Source organism: Sphaerodactylus townsendi, linkage group LG01, assembly GCF_021028975.2.
Source record: "Sphaerodactylus townsendi isolate TG3544 linkage group LG01, MPM_Stown_v2.3, whole genome shotgun sequence".
Classification (NCBI taxonomy): Eukaryota; Metazoa; Chordata; class Lepidosauria; order Squamata; family Sphaerodactylidae; genus Sphaerodactylus; species Sphaerodactylus townsendi.
In genome coordinates, this window is record NC_059425.1 from 106,250,444 (window position 1) to 106,268,264 (window position 17,821).

General features: G+C 38.7%; 1 protein-coding gene across 1 annotated transcript; it reads right to left on the reverse strand.

The window, feature by feature from the left end:
- Window positions 1–365: 365 nt before the first annotated feature.
- On the reverse strand, window positions 366–12,591 carry HEBP2 (heme binding protein 2). The gene is made up of 5 exons (XM_048489728.1): window positions 12,407–12,591; window positions 12,067–12,142; window positions 9,450–9,585; window positions 6,310–6,490; window positions 366–5,383 (listed from the first exon to the last, which is right to left on the reverse strand). Exons 2-5 carry the CDS (start codon window positions 12,139–12,141, stop codon window positions 5,209–5,211), a joined length of 567 nt encoding a protein of 188 aa, XP_048345685.1. The 5' UTR covers window position 12,142; window positions 12,407–12,591; the 3' UTR covers window positions 366–5,208.
- Window positions 12,592–17,821: the final 5,230 nt, after the last annotated feature.

The window sequence follows — 17,821 nt, forward strand, 5'->3', positions numbered from 1 at the left end:
CTAAAATTTTAAAATGCATATATAATGTTTAATTGAGCGTCCATCCTCTTCTATAATTCCAGTGGATTATGTCGACAGAAATTGACCTGCCCAATCCTTAATTTTTTGAAGAATCCCTTAAATCTTGTCAAGTTGATAGGTAAAAGTGTGCAAATATTAAAGTCTAATAGTTTTTTACAATACCATAAAGGATGCAGGCATGAAATAGATTCTTTGATAGTAAATTTCTACCAGAAATGGGATTCTCCACCGTTTTGCTATCCTTGATAAAATTACACACACACACACACACACACACAGATCCTGAGTAATCAAAATGTTTAGGTAATCAAAAGGATATTAATTACAAAATGGCATGAGCATTATCAGGTTTCAAACAGAGGCACTTTAATATAGGTGTTAAAACGTGGTGATATAACATTCAGTGGAAGAAATGCCAGGCTTCAGTTACATAATAATATCAGTTATTCATTTTACAAAAATAAAAGGAAAACAAGATTTGTTATTGGCATAATACAGTCTTTGAAATACCTTGAAGTCTTGCTACAGGTATGGGTACTGAAAATAATTTCTCAAAAGATATAATTAAGTTTAACCATAGGCTTACTAGATTTATGAGAAGGGTTTCAAGTATATTAAGGGACCTGAGAACCCTCAGATCTTAGATTTTTAGTTTAAAAGATGTGTTTTGTTACCCTAATATTCATATGAAAAGGGATAGGGGCTCTAGCAGTGCATATAGCTCTGTGACGGTGTTTTTTGTGTGTGTGTGATTACAAATTATCTTCAATGGAAGTGTTCTCTTTGAGGTTGGAATAGAGGAGGCTTCCCCCTCACCCAGTGCACACATTGGCTTGTGATCTAAAGAGATTTCTTCAGCTGCTGCAGCATCTGATATCTAGGTGGTGCTAGAATATCACCTACTCCTGTTATCGTCAGAAAGAAGAATTCTTTTAAAGGAATATGCTAAATATATCACATGTATATGGAAAGTACATGTACTGTCAATTCACTGCTGACTTCGGGTGATCCTGTAAGGTTTTCAAGGCAAGAGACATTCAGAGGTGGTTTTAGCATTGCCTGCCTCTGTGTAGTGACCCTAGACTTCCTTGGTGGCCCCCATCCAAGTACTAACCAGTGCTGACCCTGCTTAGCTTCTGAGAGATGAGATCAGGCTAGTCTAGGCTATCCAGGTCATGGCAGTAAATATTTAGACATGAAAATAAATCCACAGGCTAGAGAAAACTGGTTCTACTATATACCAAGAACAGGAGAGCATGAGTTCTGCTGTTAACCACAGAGTTTTGGTTGCTAGATAAAGTACCTTTAACAAAGGGAAGTTTCAGGTCAGGAGTTGTTTCTGTACATTACTAATGGTGTGCTTGGGAGGAGAAAGGAAGAAAGAAAGATAGAATTAGCAGCTCAAATTCCTAAAATGGAGATTGCAGATTTAATTATTTCAAATTGAAAGCAACCACAGTCCCCAAGATGAAAATTCCCACTGGGTTTCCCCTCTCACTACACCAATTTCATCCAGTCATCAGGTGAAATCAGATCATGCAAACAGACTAATAATTATCTTTCTCTGAACTGGATTTCAGAATATTGGTCAGCTGGTTGTGCTCAAGTTCATGTTTAAGTCCTACTGAAATCAAAAGGAATAAACACAGGAAAGTAGGCATAGATAGACTAAAGCTACTGGCTATGATCCAGAGCCCTCAACACAGTTCTCTATTTAAGTGAAACACTCTGCAAATGCAAGCATTTCCTATTGCATGTGCCAAGTATTTTTGCCTCTCAGAAAAGAATGTCCCTGCGTGTGTGTAGATCAGCATGTACAGCAGAGCCTTCAAGCCACAGCTATTATGTCTTTCAGGACGTGTTACAGGTTTGTGATACTGACCTTAAAGATTCCTAAATTTCACAATTCAGTATACATTTTTCTCACTGTGTAGCACGGGAAAGAAAAACCTCTGGTGTGAGCCCAAAGTCTGTCTGCTACATCTACAGATCCATGGGGGTCTGTCTGCTACATCTCTGCAAGATTTAGTCTTCCCGCTTATTGTGCAGCCTCTGGGGAACGTATACCCTTCCTTTGCATTAGGTGTAACTGGAGCAATTCCACAGCAGCAGCCCTCAGAGATGTCTCTCCACTGGATCCCTCTGTAAGTTCATTGCTGGAGATAGGCCTCGTGATTGAAAGGAAGTAATCCCCAGGCACTGACACATACAGAAACTGGGATGGTGTTTTCTGAAAGCAGGTAGTTTAAAACTCTGTTTTAAGAATTGTAATGCATGAAAAAAGAATGCCTCAGCTAGTAGAACATTGATAAATAACGTTCCACCTTTACTAAGTGAATGTGCTTTGGATTACAAGAAATATGCAGAAGATGCTGGTAATAGGGGAAAAAACCATGAAAAATAATGGGGTTGAGAAAAAAACCTCCATATCAGGGTATATTTTAAACATTTTATATCTTACTGGTATGCCAAAAGGAACATAAAAGCTCTTCAGAAAATAAGAGGTTGATTTTTTTAAAAAAAATTAGCATGCTTCTCATATTTCTGTGTATAATTCAAAGACTGTGATCCAATTAATACTCAGTGGCCACCACACAAGCACTACAGAAGGGTGTGGGAGACAATGCCAAGTTTTGTTCGCACTATTTAGAAGACATTGTAGAAGTGCCATTCTCCTCCTACTTCAATTTATTAATAGTTGGAAAAGGGCTAAACAAGTGAATTCTGTATGTAAGGTATTCTGTAATATTACATTGCTCTGCTGTTGGGTCTTCATTATCTGTCAGGGGTAGAATATTAGATGAAATAGCTAAGCACAGTACTAGCTAATAAAACTGGTTATAAAAGCTATAATTTTAAAATGCATTCAAATACATTTTAACTGAGTGTCCTTTTCCACATTTCCATGGACTGTATCAATAGAAATTGACAAGTCCTTCTGATTTGTTAAAAATATATGCATTTTCTGACCAATCCTTAATTATTTTTAAAGAATTCCTGAAACTGTGTCAAGTGAATGTTACCATTCCAGCACTACATATAAAAGAAACCATGAGCTAATAAGTTTGTATGAAGGGTTTTTTAAAAATCCTATACAAGGTTTTATCTAACAGAATGTTGACACCCCATGGCACATCAAATGCCTCCGTCACTATCCTGAAACTTTTTTTCTGTCTCGCAGATTATCTCTAGAGATTTTCTTTAAACTTGTATGGAATTATTTTGTTTTCAGTTAACTACATATGTTCTTCCATTCTATCCTTCCCTGTCAGCCTGATGTTTGTTTTAACATATAAATCAAACACCACAGCAAAGAAATGCAGGATTTTTGCCCCCTGCAGACAGATATTTAGTGAACATATACTTTGTGATCTTTAATAAATACTCTAATCTTCTCCAAAAAAGCAGAACATAGTAATCTTTACTAGCAAAAATACAGATATGTAACATCATTGTTTTCAGCTGAACAAACTTGATGTTTTCTGTTCAGATGATTCAGTATGTTTTCTATCAGTCTAAAAGTTCATGGTAAATATTTCAGATGCTAACAAAAGTAGTCATTAATTTTGCAAGTTAGAGGCATTTCAGTCACTAATATTGTTTTTGCAGCAAGGTGTGTACTTAAAAGGAATAAAAGCATTTAGTATCCCCTGTTGTCAGCCCATAAATACTATTTGTCTTTATAAACACAGGCAGTCTGCCAGTGGTTGCATGTCTATTTTCAAACTCAAGTGTGGTGTCTGGTACAAAAGGCACACTTATTTACTGTGGGCAAGACTTTGTGTAAGCCAATTTACACAAGTAAATGGGACAGGTTAAGATGATGTCTGTCTGACTTGCCTCACTTTTTGGACCTTAATCTTGTAAGAGACAGTCCTGTCATACTTTAAATACTGGATTCATTCCTCTTTGTCATTCTCTGCAATACAGGCACAAGGAGAGGTGACAGAAGTTTACTAGAAATAACAATGCGATCAGCAGCATCAGCACCAGTAGTTTTCAGCATCAATCACAAACTTTTATTTAACTCGTCTTTTAACTCATCAACCAAAAGACAAGTTTCAAATTTTCCAACAGAAGTGCAAGGTCTGATCATGTCAAATTACATATGCAGCATTATCAGTGTGCCTGATCCTTTAGAGCAGTGATTCTCAACCTGGGGGTCAAATGACCCTTTCACAGGGGTCGCCTGAGACTCTCTGCATCAGTGTTCTCCATCTGTAAAATGGATAAATGTTAGGGTTGGGGGTCACCACAACATGAGGAACTGTATTAAAGAGTCACAGCATTAGGAAAGTTGAGAACCACTGCTTTAGAGCGTCACTGGGCGTGGCCTCTTTCCAAAGGAATATAAAAGCTGGATGGTAAAAGTCTAAAAATTGTGGAGCTTTCCATGTAATATAGGTGAGACATCAATGACCAAATATTCTTTTTTCTTTTAAAAAAAACAGTCTGTCAATCTGCTCCTTTACAACACAGCCCTTTGGCTGGTTGAATTGCCCCATTGTGATGTCTTGTTGATCAGCCATGATCTTAAGGTTTCAATTAAAGACCACCAGACAGAGTTATAATAAAGTGGTCCTTAATGCAAGTAGGTTGGAGAGTCATGCCCACAAATAAATTCAAACCCAATTTTTCCCTAAGAGCTGGCGCTCCTTTGGTAAATTACCTATAATTACAATTCATAAGCTTAAAAGATATAAATCACACAATGCATATTAGCGGACATACATGACTTAAGTCCCAATTGCCCATGATGGGCTGATGCTTCCTGTCCTTGAAGATTATTCAGTAATTTGGTAAAGTGTACAAGAGTGATACAGGCCATAATAGGGACCATGGTACTTTATAGCAGATATAAGGGGGTTGGATACTCCTGCCTTCAAGGTGTTTGGGAAAAGAGAAAATTCAGTTACACAAAGCATAATTTGCACATCCATTCTGTATGCCACTTGGATTGAAAGATTATACAACTTTCCATCAATGATGGAAAGGTGTACATTTTCTTTATCCATTCCATATTACCTCTTAGAGATTTCATAACACAGAATGTATATACTTGGAGAAGTGGAAAATTTGATTAGGGAAAAAACAAAACAAATGAGGACCTTGATCTATTATTTTAAAAGTTACACTTTGTTAAAAAGTAATTAAAAATGCTAAAATGTTAAGACTTCAGTGCTGGGGTTATCTCCTGATAAGCCAGACTTCATTGTGTCGATTCAGCAATTTAAATGGACTGTCATAGCCAGCAGAATAGTAAACTCTTTCTTGAAAAGTTTTGCCATCTCGCTTCAAACTTTCAACAAGTGCCAGTATTTCATCTTGGTTCTTTTTGGTATTGGCAAATCCTCCAAAGGATCTGTTGGAAACAGCAACAAATTCAAGTTCTACTTGGTTCTGCTAAGCAAAGTGTTCTGCCTACCTAGCCTAAGGCTGTCTCTGTCAAAAGCAAAATATCGGCAAATCATTAGAGAACTGGTGCTTAAAACTACTGTTAGCTGAAAAGTCTATTAAATACTAATTTTACATCATTTTAATTAATTGCCTACAGGGTTCTGAAGCTTACATTTATTCAGGTTTTAATTAATCTGTGTTATTCAACAGGAGATATTCTATACTACATAAGAATTATTTAATTTCACAGAGATTGCTGTTTTCAAACCAGTATGTCATGTTGCAGCCTCAACATAAGACTGTTTCAATAATCTTGTGTATTGGATGCCACAATGAGACTGATTTTCGGGAAGGTGAAAAGTGACAAGCAGCAGAAAATGGTGGGTGTACAGTTCTGTGTGAGAAAGGCTTTCAGTGCAGAGCAGTTGAGGTTACACAATCGAACTGCACAGTAGGATCTGAAGAAAATGCCTTGGATCAATGAAAAATGTGGCACATGGGATGGAGAAAATGTCATTTCTCCAGTACTAAAACTTGTTTTAGCTATTTGTGGAGGACTTCTTGATTCTTATTGAAAATACTTTAATGGCCTCAAGGATAAGTGATGATCACTTAAAATATCTTTAGAGACAGACACCACATTACCTAGCTGTTTGGTTTTATTTTTCCATGCAATTTCATTAATTTTAACACAAAGCAGCTGACAGTAACATTCAAAACACACTTTGGGCTGCTATGTATTAAACTAAAACCAGAGGAAAGTATTTCACAACTACAGTAAAATCTACTTGGACCCTTCCCACTACTATTAAAGATGCTATTGTATTGAATTAAAGATGCAACTCAGATTTATAATCTGCATTTTGCAGACACACATGGACTAGTGCTTACCTGACAAACACAGTAATTGCTGGCCTGGTTTCAATGAAGACATCACCCTCTAAAGGCTTAGGTGGATTTGCCTGCTGTTTAGATGGCAAGTAGAAAGCAACAGTTGTGAGGGATTCACAGAATGGGCCAGCACCAGGCTCAATATAGCATGTAACTGGAGCTGTCATGTCTATCTTCATCCCTGGAAGAGGCAAGGTGTAGCCATATTGGCACAAAACGTCACACATTAGTACAAAACAGAAAACTCTGCAGTTTGAAAGCAGAAGTGGACAACAAATGGCTGACTAGGGGAATCTGACCCACCAAGACTAAAAGACACACAACACTTTTAGAAGTTCTAAAGAAGCCCACACCATGTTGAGTTAAAACATTCCTGTTTCTGGTGCTGGCAAACTAGCTTCTTATGTTACCAATGTTTCCTATTTGTCCCAGGCATAGTCTTGCATTTTTTTAAAAAAGGAGTGGGTGATGGGCAAGATTGTCACAACTGAACCAGAGTGTGCTAATGTGTGCATATGTCAGTTCTGCAGTCAAGTTTGTATCACAGCTTGAAAATCTACTGAGCTCAATAATCGGATTACAGTTGTTTTCACCTTGAAACTTCTTCCTTAGAAAAACTCATCTTCTATAAGTTGTCGAATAACATAGTAGGAAAATGAATGGGCTAGGGGAGAACATTTAGCTGACTGAATGCAACCATAGACTTAACATTACTATGGTAAGAATTGCCACAAAAGCAATTCCTTTCCATTTATGTAACAACACGGAGTGCAAGTATTTAAAAGTATTTATTTTTGTTGCAAATAGAATATAAAGTAGCCATTCATGCACAAATTCTCTTTGAAGTCCAGGCTTCTGAGAGAGTCCTTGCTTCCCACCAGCAAGACTAATACTCCACAAAACAGTTCTGGAGGACATTGACTGGGTTTCCCCTTTTTGAGGAATAACTCAGTTCAAGATTGTGAGGATAAAGGACACTGGGAAACGAACTGCAGTTTCTTGCAAATTAACTAGGAATCTATTATATATCCTACATGTACCCCTGCCACATGAACCCACTGGCCTCAGGAATTCTGTTTCTGCACATTGACAGTTAATTATTGTTTTATAAAGAAAATTTCTGTCAATGTAGGAGACAATCTCTCTCTCTCTCTCTCTCTCTCTCTCTCTCTCTCTCTCTCTCTCACGCACATACACAAGACATGGATATATTTGGTATTCCTTCATTACACCATGTTTTCTTTTTATGCAAGTTCATTCATACTGGAATACCAATAGGAATTGGATCACACACTACAGAAGTGGAAAGGTAATTACAAAATTAATTTCAGTTGCAAAGTACATGAAGTTGCCTAGTAACTAATTGGAGCCTAGAAATTTGTTCTTCTAGCTTCTGTTTTGCTTATTCTTTCCTTTGGTTCTTGCTGGATCTGTTGCAGGCCTGGAAACAGGTCTGCACTGTACCTATTTAGTTATTTGTTCTGTGGGCTTCAATGTTAAGTAAAGGTTTCACTTCTTGAACGAATCTTCAGTCTGGACTCATTTTTATTTGCAAAATTGCAATGTCTATCAATACAGACAGACAGTAGTTAATAATTTACAATTAAAATGATAAGCCAGCGCTTAAACTGTTTAATAAACCATCTTTTTTTTCATAGAATTAGCAACAGAATTCTGTCAGGGCAATCAGAGATTAAATTTGTGCCAGGCAGAATTAAGGCTGTTAAATTCCCCAGAAAACTATCCAGTTGCTGTGAACTGTGGCACTTATATTAGAACCTGAAATGGCTTCACTTGAGTTGCTCAACCCAATATGCATTATACAAGGCTAATTCATAGGTCTCACTTCCCAGAATCTCTTCTCTTTACACAATAGCCCATCTGAAGTGACGGAGTGAGAGAGAATTGTGCCCAGGGCATGACCTGCCTGTGTGCCCCCGTTCCCAGCCCACCCCTGCCCCGATCCGCCCATCCACCCCCACCCCGATCCGCCCCTGGAAGAGGGGTTTGGAGGGGATTTTTCGCCCCCATGTGATGCCAATGTTGTGTGCCCAGGCGCAGGGCCCACCTCCCCGGCCTGTTGCAGCTTCACCACTGCCCATCTCTTCTTTTAAAAATCAGCATCATCCTAGGCCATCTGGCAAAGTGCTTCTAAAAGTCCCCCATTTCCAGAGTAACTTGCAATACATACAGGAATCTGAAAGCATTTCTAGGTACAAAGGTCAATACTGCAGTTTTATGTGCTGTGAAGTATTACAAGAGATGGTAATTTAAGCAAATAGTTTTCTCCTACCCAGTCGAGTACATCACAAATCCAACAGTAGAATGACCATGGATCCCTGAACAAGGAAAGGAGGACTAATGGGTCGATTCTTACAGTTTCCAGCACAGACCCTGCATAGGTTGTCTAGTCCCTTCAGAGATATTATCTAGACCAGAACTTCACTGACAAGTTCTTCTCAGTGTTTCTTCATTGGCACTTCTCTCCAATGGATATTTGAATAACTGAATTTTTCAATTCTTTATGTTGGTTCTGCAATGTCTTTATGCTGAAGTTTTACTGTGCCCGGATCATGGTTTATAGTAAACATAGATTTTCAAGCTGTCTTGGAGACATTCTGCCATTTCCCTCCCTTACAAACGCAAGTGAAAATCTAAAAATGTCCAAGGCCAAATTCAGCAGAAAAGAGGGTCTGAGAACAATACTCCCATTGTCATCCCTTCTGGGTTTCCAACAGTGACAGATCCCCGTGCTCAGCTGTCCTTCTTTGGTACATAGCATGGAAAAACAATGATGGATTCTCAGCTATCACACCACTGAGGCTGGGAATTGCTCAAAACAGCAACGGGTCCCCTCTGGCATGAAGCACTATACATTCCCACTCAGGTACTCACTGGAGAACTATGTCTGTCCAATCAGGTGACTGTGAAATTTGTTATTCACAAGGCTACATGTTACCTTTATTATACAGTGAACTAGATGTGAGGATTGAATATTGAAAAGCAGAAAAGCAAAGTAAAACAACCTGACATTGCTCATAAGTGCATACAACGACATTTGGGCCTTAACATAATATGAAGCACAAGTGTATGTGGTTTGCTTCCTGAAGCAAGGAAACAAAAAACAGTAAAATATATACCTTTTTCATTCCTGCCCTTTATATAGTTAAAGAGCTTTGTGAAACCAGTATTGATAGCTGCATTCCAGTCCACTGTTTTAACAGACGTGCAAACCCATTTGGCTGCTTCGTACTGTCGAATTTCATAATCAGAAGCCTTCAACACATAATAGAACACCAAGAAAGAATACTGTTAACTCAAAATTTGGTGTTAACCTGTAAAGCCCTAAATGGTCTGGAACCCACATATCTACAGGACCGCCTCAAAATGTCCCTCAAAATGTCCCTCAAGGGTCACAACAATCAGCAAACGAAAAATCTCTTGGTGATCCCTTGTTTGAGAAAATCTGGCTAGCCTCAACCAGGGTGAGGACCTATTTGGCACTAGTGGCTCCTACTTGGTGGAACACTCTGTATGGGAAAACCAGGGCCCTGCAGCATCTAGTACAGTTCTGCAGGGCCTGTAAGAGGGAGCTGTCCCACTAGACATATGGCTGAGGTAGCTATGGTTATACCATCATCAGATTCCCCCTTCCCTATCCTCCTTCATTTTTCCCTTCCCTTTCTCCTTCCCTTTCTCCTTTCCATTTTTCTTTGTGCCCTCCAGTGTCCCTTTCTCTTTTTATGCATACTCCTATTGTCCCTTATCGATCCCTTCTGCTATAGCCCCATCCAAATTAAATGCTAGATATAACTCGAGAAGATGAGCTTTGAGTGTAAAGTAAATCCCCAACCTAGCAGCTTTTCTCAATATTAGCTCACCCCAATCATCTTCTGTTGCTGCACTTGATCCTGTACACTCAGAAATAAAGGCTTAGGGCTGAATAGGAAATAACAGTTATGTTACAAGAGTCTCTTTTCTTGTCTACTACAGGAAGTAGTTTGTGAGGAAGATGGTGATGGGAATTGCTAATAGTTTCCCTGTTCAAAATGTTTTGTCAAGCTTCTTTTCACCTGTGGATGTACCAAATGAACACTTTCTCTTCTACATGGATGCAAACCAGTTGGGAGATGATTTTCTAGTGGGAAATACTGAGCACAGAGGGTCAAACAAACACCCATATACAATGTCTGGCTCCTAATTTTAGCAGTCCGTGGCTGTTTTTTTATTTTACAGAGTCTGTTGTGTAATAATTAGTATAACCTTTTATTCTTAGTGCTGCCATCTTTTGAACTGGTCCTTCCAGCTGTCCCTTTAATGTAATTTGACTGGCAGGAATTACCATTACTTCAGCTGTCCATTTCTGCATATTAAACCTCTATTTAAAAGACCAGACATTTTTCCTGGCCACCAGAACCTTAATTTATTCCCAAGCAAGTATTGATAAGACTGAAGCTCAAATGTAGTGATGCTCTACTAGAAGTCTCTCTGCTACTGGACAGAATTCAAAAATTTGGCTGGTTATGTCATTCTGAATGCAAGATCCAGACTTTCCCTGTGTATATTTTAATTTTTTTATCAGCTCCCAAATCCACCATCCTTTAAAGCTGAAGAGCTTTTGGCACATAGCTTTTTAAAATCTCTCTCTAAATGAGATTGGAAGCAAAGTTCATTTTATTTTTGTGGCGATGGATACATCTCATTTCTTACAGCTGTCTGTGATCCCTTCCAGGAACAGAAAAAATCAGAAACAACGACTTTTACCTTAACTATCTAAAACTTTAAAATTATTTAGAAGATTTATTGTTAAGTGCATAATCCATGGATGTATGCAAACAGGAAGATGCATTTCATATGTTTGAGGAAAGAAATTTTTAAACATGCTATGTTTTCTAGAAATATTCACAGTACAGAGCTAAATAATGAAGTGTTCAAGTTTCAGGTTCTTAAATTTTAGAATAAAAGTCTTCAAATGCATATTTAGACTGGTTGAAACAAACATCTGAAGATAATTTTTCCAAAATAATATAAAGGAACACCTACATTTGGTTTGATAAAAAAAATCATACTGTTGTACTATTCAATAAAATATTTCTTAATATCACCATTGAAATCATACTTTAAATCCATTAGATTTGCATCTCAATCCTAAATATATTTACTCAGAATAGCTCCACTGAAAATAATGGAATTTACTACTAGCTCCTACAAAAGAGGGAATCCAGAGGTGTGCAGTCTCCAGTGATATTCTCATCACTTTGAAAAGGATATTTTTTTGAATCTGTTGGAAATAATTTGCACTATTCCTCTAACAACATCTTGCCTGGGATACTTGCAACTATTTCAGAAGCAGCTAGTCTACCCCTGCTCTAGCACTTGTGGAGCAAACTGGTCTTATCCTTCCCCTTAAAATGCTGTGTTGTAAAGGTGAATTTTGTACAATTTTAATGTATTTATTATGTTTTTGTTGTGCGATGCCCTGAGCCCACTTTGGGAAGGGCATCTTATAAATTCAATAAATAAATAAAACTAATAAATAACACACTGTCTTCTAACTTATTGGCATTGAGAATGTGTTCATGTGGTCCAAGATTCTAACCATTGCTCCCATAAACCGGTTCCAGAAGAATCTTTGGAGTTAATATGAGAGGAGTTCTTTTAATCCTATTCAGTGCTCTTCCAACTACTGAAGGAATTAATCCCTACATATATAGGTTTACAGCAACAATGCCTTTGAAAAATGTAATCACCGCTCACCTGATTTGGTAACGCTGTCCATTTGGGCATCTCCAGCCCAGTGGAAAAGAAAACCTGTTTTATAGCCTTCAGCATCCTGGACAAAGAAAAGGAACAACGTTAGAACAGCTCCTCTACACACTGGAATGCAGCTGCAGATTGCCTTATCTTCTCCTGAAAGGTTGGCACCATTTTATTCAAGGCAGATGAAATGTTGGGGATAGGTACACCTGTGGTGGTGGTTGTTGTTGTTTTGCATGGTACTTGACAGTTAAAGGCATATCTTCCCCTTATCGGAACTGTGAACCTTTTCCCACCCCCTTCCTCGACTAAAGCCGGTCAGTCGCGCACGGACATTCACCTTCTGCTTGCCTTTTGGTTTAGCCTTCTGGTTTAGCCGTCTAACGTTGCAAGGCTCTCCTTTTCCGTCTGGCCCAAGAACTAGTTTTGAGACCAGCGCCTGGTTTCACAACTCTGCGCGCTACGCCCTCCGTGGAGCAGGGGGACACCCGGGGCGGGGCGGGGCGGGGCGGGGTGGAATAATGTTTTGGGACTCCGACGGCATTTGGGACAATTTGGCCTGTTCTGGGAGCCAGCCTACACAGGCAGCCTCGCGATTGGCTGCAACGAAGTTATAAAAGCTGTAAGCGGCCACGCACATGGGGTGATTGGAGGGGCGGCCGGAGCCCCGCTGTTTTGCATGGCTATGTGTCGGGCATGGATGTGTGGCTGCGCGCGCGCGTCAGGCCACTCTTTCGCCCTGCGGTGGTGCTTGGTATCAGATGCCGCTTGTTGTGCTGGCACAGCATCTCTAGGGAATGAAAGAGTGAGCTAATGGCACATTGTCATATGCCAAGAGAGGGCGGGGGAGAGATGAAAAGGGCTCTTTGAATCAGAAGAAATTAGCATGTCTCTGTCCTCTGCACTCCCACACCACTGCTCTGCTTTGTGAGGAAATAGAATACCCTTAACTGGAGCGGCTGTAATCTCTAGTACTATAGAATGCGTGGGGGCGTGATTTACCTCACACTGCAAATTTTCTGTGTTGTAAGGCGACTCTAAGTAGAGGTCGGATAGTTCAAGTAGCTCTCAAAGCAAGTAAGAATGTGGCAAAGACATCACCACTGAAGCAGCAACTAGTGAGATCTGTACATGGTAATGTTTTCACTTGAGTGTGGCCATGCTGAGATCCAAACTGATGTGTAGGCATCTTGTGGAATACTGTTCTGCACATGTGACAACCCAGTCAACACATTAAATGCTAAGGAATGCAAGAAGGGCAATTTGGCCAAGGGCTCAATCAGGCCTCTTATTTAGACGTGTTTTGGGAACACTTGACCAGCTTAAATTTGTTTTTATGTGCACCACATGTCATTGTTTTTGTTTTCATTATGACGACTCGGGGCCTGAAACACTGGAAGATGCCCAGGCATATTTGCGCCTCAGAGAGAGCTTGAAGGGAAGTTATGCAAAACATTTTCCAACATTCAACTCACCTGGATATGCAAGTCTTGGGCAAGCAGTTTCTCTGTGGTTGTCTGCTGACATTTAGGGTCGTCACATCACATGTTGCAATGCTCATTGTGGCAAAACAGGAGGTGTGGTGGCACTGGCACTGGGTTTGCCAGCTTTGAGTACTGTTCTGCTTAAAGTAGTCACCTTGACTTGGGGCTTGAAACTCTGTGTAAATTCTAAATGTTTAATGTGGCTCTGAGAGTGTGCTGGTTGCACTGTGTTTGTGGTATTAAGGAATTACCAACTGGTAATCCTTTTCTGCTCAGGCCCCTTAAGAGTAAGGGGAGAGAAAATGTAATCTTTTTTTAACCTATAAATGGGTACAGAAATGAAATAGGCTGTGGATGGATCTGGTAGAACAGTGGACATTGTTCACCTATTACTCACACAGGCTCACAGTGCCATTTTCTCAGCCAGGGCTGATTTAATATCCCAGCCCGCAGTAGTTAAAATTTGGCTCTCATATACAACAGATAAGATGGACTATATGTGGACTAAATCACTTCAAACCACAGGTGAGTGTTGATATGATATTTTAGCTTTTTATTTCTTATGTATGTGACATAAAATTGAATTAAATAACAGGAGATAACAGGAGATTGGTATACCAAGGAGGGAGAAAAAGGCAAGTTCATAAGAGGCTTATTTCTGGCTTGGCTTGTTCTCTATTATTACTTTTCATTTCTGATTTTATTCTTCTGTTTAGCCCTCTTCAAGTTAGGAAGCTCTGGTATAATGGATAATGAGAGTGTCCCAGTATGGGGTTTTTCACATCTTTCCCTTCTGTCCTCCAAAACAGAATCTGACTATTAGAATTATCTTTAATAACTACACCATATTGTAGCTGCGGGGTCCTCTGCAAATAAAAAGACTGAGAAGTCTGTTCCTTATGTATTATTTCCTTCTAGTCACATTTCAAAAGAGACATCAATAATTTCCCTGAATGAGAAGCATTACTGCTGTTGTATGTGCAATTAAAGGGATAAAGTAGGGAACTATAAAATAGGAAGCAGTTGCAGGTGGTATGATGGATGCATTGTTGCTAATAGGCTATCTTCTTGTTTTACTCTGTTCCCTGTTCATGGCAAAAAATGTCCTTAGCAGAGACAACAGAGGAACAAAGCAATGAGTGTGTGCACCAAGGCCAATGATACCTCTATCATACTACTGTCAGTGCTCTTAAAAACGACTATCAGTGTTCAGCCCAAAGTCTACATCCGTCTTCCTGCCAGTTATAAACTTACTGAGAGGCTCAAAGACAGCTTGCCACAATTACAGCTCCATTTCTGCAAATGCAGTATTACTGATCAATTGATTTCATGTCGTTTTTGTGAATGAGATTGACATTGGCATGAAAGAACAAACTAGGTCCTGTGAAGAATTGGAAGTGGGAGAACAAAATATCACCCCTCAAAATCTCTTTTCTCTGTGATTGAAATCTCAGAAGCTTAATCAGTTTCATTACTCATCCTCTTCTTTCATCCTCCCCCTTCAGCTGATGATCAGTGGCATTTCATCTCTTTTGGACCATATTTAGTAAATCAGTCTGGGTCTTTCATTCATTTGTTCTGCATAAAAACATGCCTGTATACTGAAACCAATGTTTGATGGCAGGGCCTTCTCCGTTGTGGTACCCTGCATATACAATTTTTTCCTTGATGGTAATTTTATGTATTTGTGGCTCTTTTTAACTTGCATTTAAATTTTATTTTTTTATTTTATAGTATTCTTTTTAATTTCTGTCAGCTGCCTTGTACTTAGTTTGACTAAAGTAAATCTGATCGTGTATGTGTGCATATCTGTTCATAATTTATGAAAGCAAAAGATCTCATTTGAAAATCATTCTCATTTTGTTCAACAAACTGAAAAAGTGGCAGGTGCTTCTTTGGTTTAGGTGTCATATGGTTGAGTGAAGTGCTTTTCTTCTTGCATAATTTCCTGGATTAACTTTTTTGGAGAATGAACAAATATTCATTTCTGTACTTGCATTTGTGACTACTTCTGCTGTTGAGGTTAGACTGGTTCATGCAAACATTTTGTTATATAGACTCCTTACATATCAATGGGCAATGCACATAATTAGTGCATTCTTTTCATACATATGTACACTTATGCACACTTATGCACATTTTCCATCCCATCCATTTGCTCTTTATAAAAAAAAGCTTGTAGATATTTAATCACACATGACTGGTTATTTCATACTGTTGCTTGTTGAGTCTACATATTGGCAGAAATGGGAAGTAGCCCTAAATTCTGTCAAACTGTATGAAATTTCAAAAACTCATTATTTCAATGATGACATGGTATTTTAGGACTGCCCCATTAATTTCAGTTCACATGAGGCAAACGATCAACTGTGATTGTTCCTTCTAATTTTTAAAAAAACAAAACACAATTATGAGTGGTTGTAGTTTGAAAAGAGAAACTAGTTTAGGAGGAAAGTCATTTAAATCTTTCTTCTCCATGCTTTTTTCCTACTAAAGCCACCATTCCTTTAGCTGTTTTTTCAGGTATTGTATGGATACCCCTATTTTCCTCAGGGCTGGTAAAGTATCTTGGCCACTATCCAGCATGAAATGGCACAAGGAAATAGAACTAAATAATCTCTCAGTGTCTTTCTTCCCCTTCAAGTTGCAGCTCTCACAGCTGTGTATGTATTTTTAAGCAAAAAAAGGAAAAAAATATTGGAACTGTGCAGGTTGTGTAATTTTGCTTTTAATAGATTGCATGTGTACTGATCTCATGTGAATCAGCAGCTTTTACTGAAATGAAGGAGATAATCAATGAAAACCGGGGAGCTTTATGTGTGCAGTAGACTTCATTTAGTTATAGTCAATATTGTATACATATTAGTTTCCCTACTCCATGTTTGTGGGATACATTAAAAAAATCTTAGTATGATACATACAAGAAGTGAATCTGATTAAGAAGACGGCTAAAAATATTGACTTAACTCAATATTTAGTACATCATCATGTTGCAAAATAATCCAGCGAGATTGTGTCTGTTGACCTGCATTTAAATGAGATTGTCCTATTGACCTCTTAGTTGCTCTGTAACTATTGCCATTAATAGCAAATAAAAGACAAAATGAACAAATGGGTCAGAGAAGTCTGTCGATACCATTTTAGCACAACAGTCCGTTGCTGGTACAATGTTTGTGATAATCCTAAACAGTAGAATTTATTAAATGGAATGGAGAAGTCTAAGGGTTTTTTTCCAAGATATTTTTCAGAACGTGGAAATGCTCTCATAAATCTTCTGAAAACTGGGCAGCCTAATGTCCATGTAATGCAAAGTATATGCTAATAGTAAACATCAAACATTAGTTTTAACAGTGGTTGTATACCTCCCTTTGGCAACTATCATGAAGGTCTGGGAAAAGATAAAAAGAAGTGTCTTCTTATCTTGTTTTCTCATGTCTTAGCAATGTACGTTTAGAAATTTACAAGTTAAACCTCACTGTCAAGTTTCATTCTTTAATAAGCTTAATGCAAATTGATAATGGTAATTTTTTAAAAAGCACACCAGATCTGTGGCACCTGACTTTCTGATTTAGAGATTTCCACACTGTTGGGTCACAACTGGAACAAGGGTTTTGATTCTATAGAAGTAGCATTTCATGTTTGCTGAAGCTGCAGTGTCTTCTAGTGCTACCCGTGCTAGGCATAGGGGGAAATGTTTCCCGTATACATTCTAGCATGCAGACAGTGTAACAGACTGAGAGAGCTAGAAGCAACAGAGAGCTAGAAGCAACTATCCTGAATGTCAGGCAATGTGTATATAACTGCAATCTGTAATACACATGTGCACTCATTAGTAATGTTTTTAAGGACACCTGTAAGAAAGTTTTTTACCAGGAGAATAAAAGCAGTTTGATTTTTAAAAAATGGGAAATGGTATAGAAATAGATGCTTTAGAATTACTCCTCCCTCCTCCCTATGTTTCTTTCCCCCAGGTTTGTGGATTATTAACAACATATAAAAAATACCCCTGCCGCCAGAGAGTGCTCTGGAGGCAACAGCGCAGCACGGCCCCAGTGCAGTCCCCGGTCGCTTCGGCCTGTGGATTGGGCTGCCCGTCTCAGTATGAACTCACAGATATCTATCACTTTTTCTTTCTTCTGATAGAATCTTCCTAATCAAGAACATCTTTGCTGTGCCAGACAATAAATAATTCTTGGTAGCTGTATGGGATGGATTAGCAGCGTTCTTTCAGTGACATTCAGAACACCTGAGTAATATGAAAAAAGCAAACC

Excerpts from the sequence above, each read along its gene's own strand:
- HEBP2 (XM_048489728.1), bottom strand. The coding sequence starts at position 12,141 with ATGCTGAAGGCTATAAAACAGGTTTTCTTTTCCACTGGGCTGGAGATG. Across the intron at positions 9,586-12,066 it reads GGACAGCGTTACCAAATCAG|GCTTCTGATTATGAAATTCG; the intron begins GTGAGCGGTGAT and ends TATGTGTTGAAG. Across the intron at positions 5,384-6,309 it reads GCAATTACTGTGTTTGTCAG|ATCCTTTGGAGGATTTGCCA; the intron begins GTAAGCACTAGT and ends TGTTTCCAACAG.